The 3,576-nt window shown below is 46.6% G+C and overlaps 1 protein-coding gene across 3 annotated transcripts; it reads left to right on the forward strand.

Moving 5' to 3' along the window:
- The first annotated feature begins 1,211 nt into the window (after window positions 1-1,211).
- On the forward strand, window positions 1,212-3,240 carry LOC123099035 (putative F-box protein At5g60060). Of its 3 annotated transcripts, XR_006448075.1 has the most exons (3): window positions 1,250-1,354; window positions 1,551-2,837; window positions 2,891-3,240. XR_006448075.1 is itself a non-coding variant. In XM_044521149.1 (2 exons), the coding sequence occupies exon 2, from the start codon at window positions 1,556-1,558 to the stop codon at window positions 2,777-2,779; it is 1,224 nt and encodes a 407-aa protein (XP_044377084.1). In that variant the 5' UTR covers window positions 1,212-1,363; window positions 1,551-1,555; the 3' UTR covers window positions 2,780-3,240. The 3 variants fall into 3 exon arrangements, 2 of the variants coding, with proteins under 2 accessions (XP_044377084.1, XP_044377095.1); XM_044521149.1 differs by having other exon boundaries at window positions 1,212-1,363; window positions 1,551-3,240; XM_044521160.1 differs by having other exon boundaries at window positions 1,551-3,240.
- The last annotated feature ends 336 nt before the right edge of the window (window positions 3,241-3,576 follow it).

The raw sequence follows: 3,576 nt of genomic DNA on the forward strand, positions 1-3,576 counted from the left end.
AAAAATTTCAAGTGTGCGATGAACATTTTCTAAAGACACATTGATCATTATATATATATATATATATATATATATATATATATATATATATATATATATATATATATATATATATATAGGTGTGCTAAAGTGAGCCTGAGCGCAATACGCTTATTCTACGCTCCGGCCTAACAGCGTGCAACCAACCAGAAAACATGCGCGTGGTTAGTGCCTTGGCCTCCAATTTTTCTTCCACCTACTAGTAATCAGCCATGTTGGATATAGTAACTGAATTAATTCGGTTACTGGCTGCAGCAATGGTTCACCGCTCCGCCACAACTTTTTTATTATATGCGTCCTCCTGATTACATATAGTAATCATCCATGGAAAATGTAGTAAAATATTAATTTGGTTACCGTATGCTTGTGATGGTTCATCATCTCACCACAGTTTTGCTTTATTACTTGTCTGCTCCAATCACACATGGTAATCAACCATGTAAAATATAGTAACATAATTTATTGGGTTACTGGTTGCATAAAAGCTATCATTTTATGTCAGAGAATTAAGGAGTGGTGTATGGCATCTCGTAATAGATCTAGTCCGTTACCATATGTGCCAGTTTCTTTTACCGTGCATGAGAGCGAAAGTAGTTTTACTACTGGTTACCATGCAAAACCATGTGAATCATTTGATATGCACGGGAAAGATGTGTGGGCCAGGGGACAGTTAACGAGGAAGGGAGCACTCTGGCAATTGGTCGTAACTGGCTGGACGTTTTTTACTAGAATTAGCAAAGGTATTACGACCAAGTGGAAGAGGAACTGGGTTGCTTGGTCAGACATGCGCGCCGTTTCCTGGCCGGAGCGTAGAATTAGGATTCTGCGCTCAGGCTTAGTTTAGCGCAGCCGTATATATATATATATATATATATATATATATATACGAACACTTTTTTTGAATACATGAACACTTGTTAGAAGTAGATTAACATTTTTCATAAAAACTCTGAGCACTTCAAAAAACACATGAGCATTTTTATAAAAGTTTTATAATAAATACTCAAACATTTTCGTAAATTTAAATAAATATAAACTTGTTTAGAAAAGTTTTCTATGCACACGTTGGCTTTGGTTTTGAGAAAGAGAGGTCACCGTTATTAAACCAACTGGTGCTACCCAAGAAACCCGAATTGGAGGAGCGTGATGCTTGGTGGGCCAGCCCAGTAGCTCGGTCCCGTCGTAAACGAAGCCAAACTCCACACTCCACTGTCACCCCTCAGAAAAAAAAGATCCACACTCCACTCTCGCACGGCATCAGCAGCACCAGGTGCGGCGCGGCGCGGACGGCGAATCGACCCCCGCCCCCGGCGAGGTCTCTCTGGTACCCTCCTCTTCCTTCTCCCCTCACCTTCCCCCGTCCCCTTTTTCTCGCTCGTGCCATCTCTCCCCTGCTCCCGCCATGCCCGCTGGCTATGCACGCCAGGTGTTCGACGCATTGCTTGACGCGTTTGGGTGCTTGCGATGTTCGAGTCACGGTATCATTCGATGACGACGTTGATTCTCTGCAGGACTGATGGCAGAAGAGAAGAAACCACAATTGCTGCCACCATCGCCGTGGTCAGCCCTCCCGCTGGACCTAGCAAGCCTGGTGCTCAGCCTGCTCCCCGTGTATGCCGACCGCGCCTGCTTTGCCGCAGTATGCCCGCAGTGGCGTGCCGCTGCGAGGCAGGTCCAGCCGCCATCACTGCCGTTGCTGGCACTTCCTGATGGCACCTTCTACAGCCTCATGGACGACAAGCCCTTCCGCTTCCCTGGCTGTGGCTTCGCAGTGTACGAGAATGTCTGTGGCAGCTGGCTCGTCTTCTCCCGCGATGACGGTTGCTTCCTGGTCAACCCCTTCTCTGGAGCCACTGTGACGCTCCCTGCTCTCTCGAGTGTCCGACTACGGCCTCCAAATGCGGTTGCGAAATACAAATGGTCAGATGTTGGAACGGCAAAATGCCCCTACATCACATGGATGCATATCAATGACTCAGAGAAGCTACACATTACCAAGCTAATCATGTGCTCGTCAAACCTTGTTGCTGCACTTGTTGGCATTGGACACACCAGCCAGATTCTAATGTGCCAGCCAGGGGCCTTGTCGTGGTCAGTACGCGCTTACAATCAGTGCAAGGATTTCCAAGACATGTCATTCTACCAGGGAAAGCTCTACACCGTTGCCAAGGACGAGAACCTCCTTATGGTGAACATCAGCCAGGACCATAGCACCGGCGATCCACAGGTTTCTCGGATTGGACAAGTCATCAAGGGTGATTCTCCTCCATGGTATTCACGTGTGTTCGAGGACAACAGTAAGGCCTACAAGAAGCTCTACCTAGTTGAATCGTGTGGGATGCTTCTGATGGTACGAAGGACGATTTGGTGTCAGGTTCCTGAACCTGGAGGGGATGATAAAGTTATGGCTGGAAAGAATGAGTTTGAGGTTTTCGAGGCTGACTTTGAGCATTCACGGTGGGTCAAGGTGTCGACCGTGGGGGATGACCAAGTGCTGTTTCTGGGGCGAAGGTGCTCGAGGTCCATGTCCGTGTCGCAGTACGGGTTGCCGGGCAATCGCATCTTCTTCTTGGACGATGATGAGGATAATCGCATAGAGTATGCCTATGATGAGGAGAACACTTCTTTCGGCATCTATTCCATGAGATTCCGCAGCATCCGTTCCGGTGCTCCAAATATTTCCTGGAAGCGCTGCGCTGAGATGTATCTGGCAGCATGGCTCTTCCCTGAGGACCGTTGAGAGGTTCTTACATTGTTAGCCCGTTATCGCTATGCAAGCTGCTCCCAGGTTATCTGACCATGCTTAGGGATGTTCTCGCTCTGTGGTTATTCTGCAAGCTGCTCACCGATGCATACGGTGGTTCCCCTACCTACAGGCCGTGAAATGCATTGGTAGAAATTATATGAACTTTGGTATTCTGTTAAGTGCCGTGTTCCACCAGTGCTTGCCTGAACTTCTAGTACTATGAAAGCTGCAAGCTTCCAGCTACTGTGGAATGTTGTGCTGATGCATGATCTTTGTCATGGCACGGCATGGTCTTTGTTGTCACCCTGTAGCAAGTAACTAGCTCTTGAACGTTAGATTGTTTCCTGCTCAGTTTTCCATCGCGTGATCAAGCTGTGAAGCCGAAATGCATTAGTAGAAATCATCTGAACTTTTTTACTCTGTCAAGTGTGGTGCTGCATCAGTGCTTATCTGAACTTATTGTGGTGGTCACTACTACTCCCTCCGTCCTAAAATAAGTGTCTCAATCTTATTACAACTTTGTACTGAAGTAACTTTGTACTGAAGTTAGTACAAAGTTGAGACACTTATTTTGGGACGGAGGGAGTACCATATTGCCGTGCTGCTCGTCTGTCTATTATCTTTGGCATGGTGGGGACATGAAGTTTTCGTACCAGAGCTCACATGCTCACAGCAGGGTTTTTTTTTCAGACCTTCACGGATGATTTTTTTTGAATTTTACTGTTCATCAGAGAACATGTGAGCTCGGGATCAATAGAGCACTTTCGGCATGGTGGTCTCTTCTTCTTTCT

Source organism: Triticum aestivum, chromosome 1B (assembly GCF_018294505.1).
Source record: "Triticum aestivum cultivar Chinese Spring chromosome 1B, IWGSC CS RefSeq v2.1, whole genome shotgun sequence".
Taxonomy (NCBI): domain Eukaryota; kingdom Viridiplantae; phylum Streptophyta; class Magnoliopsida; order Poales; family Poaceae; genus Triticum; species Triticum aestivum.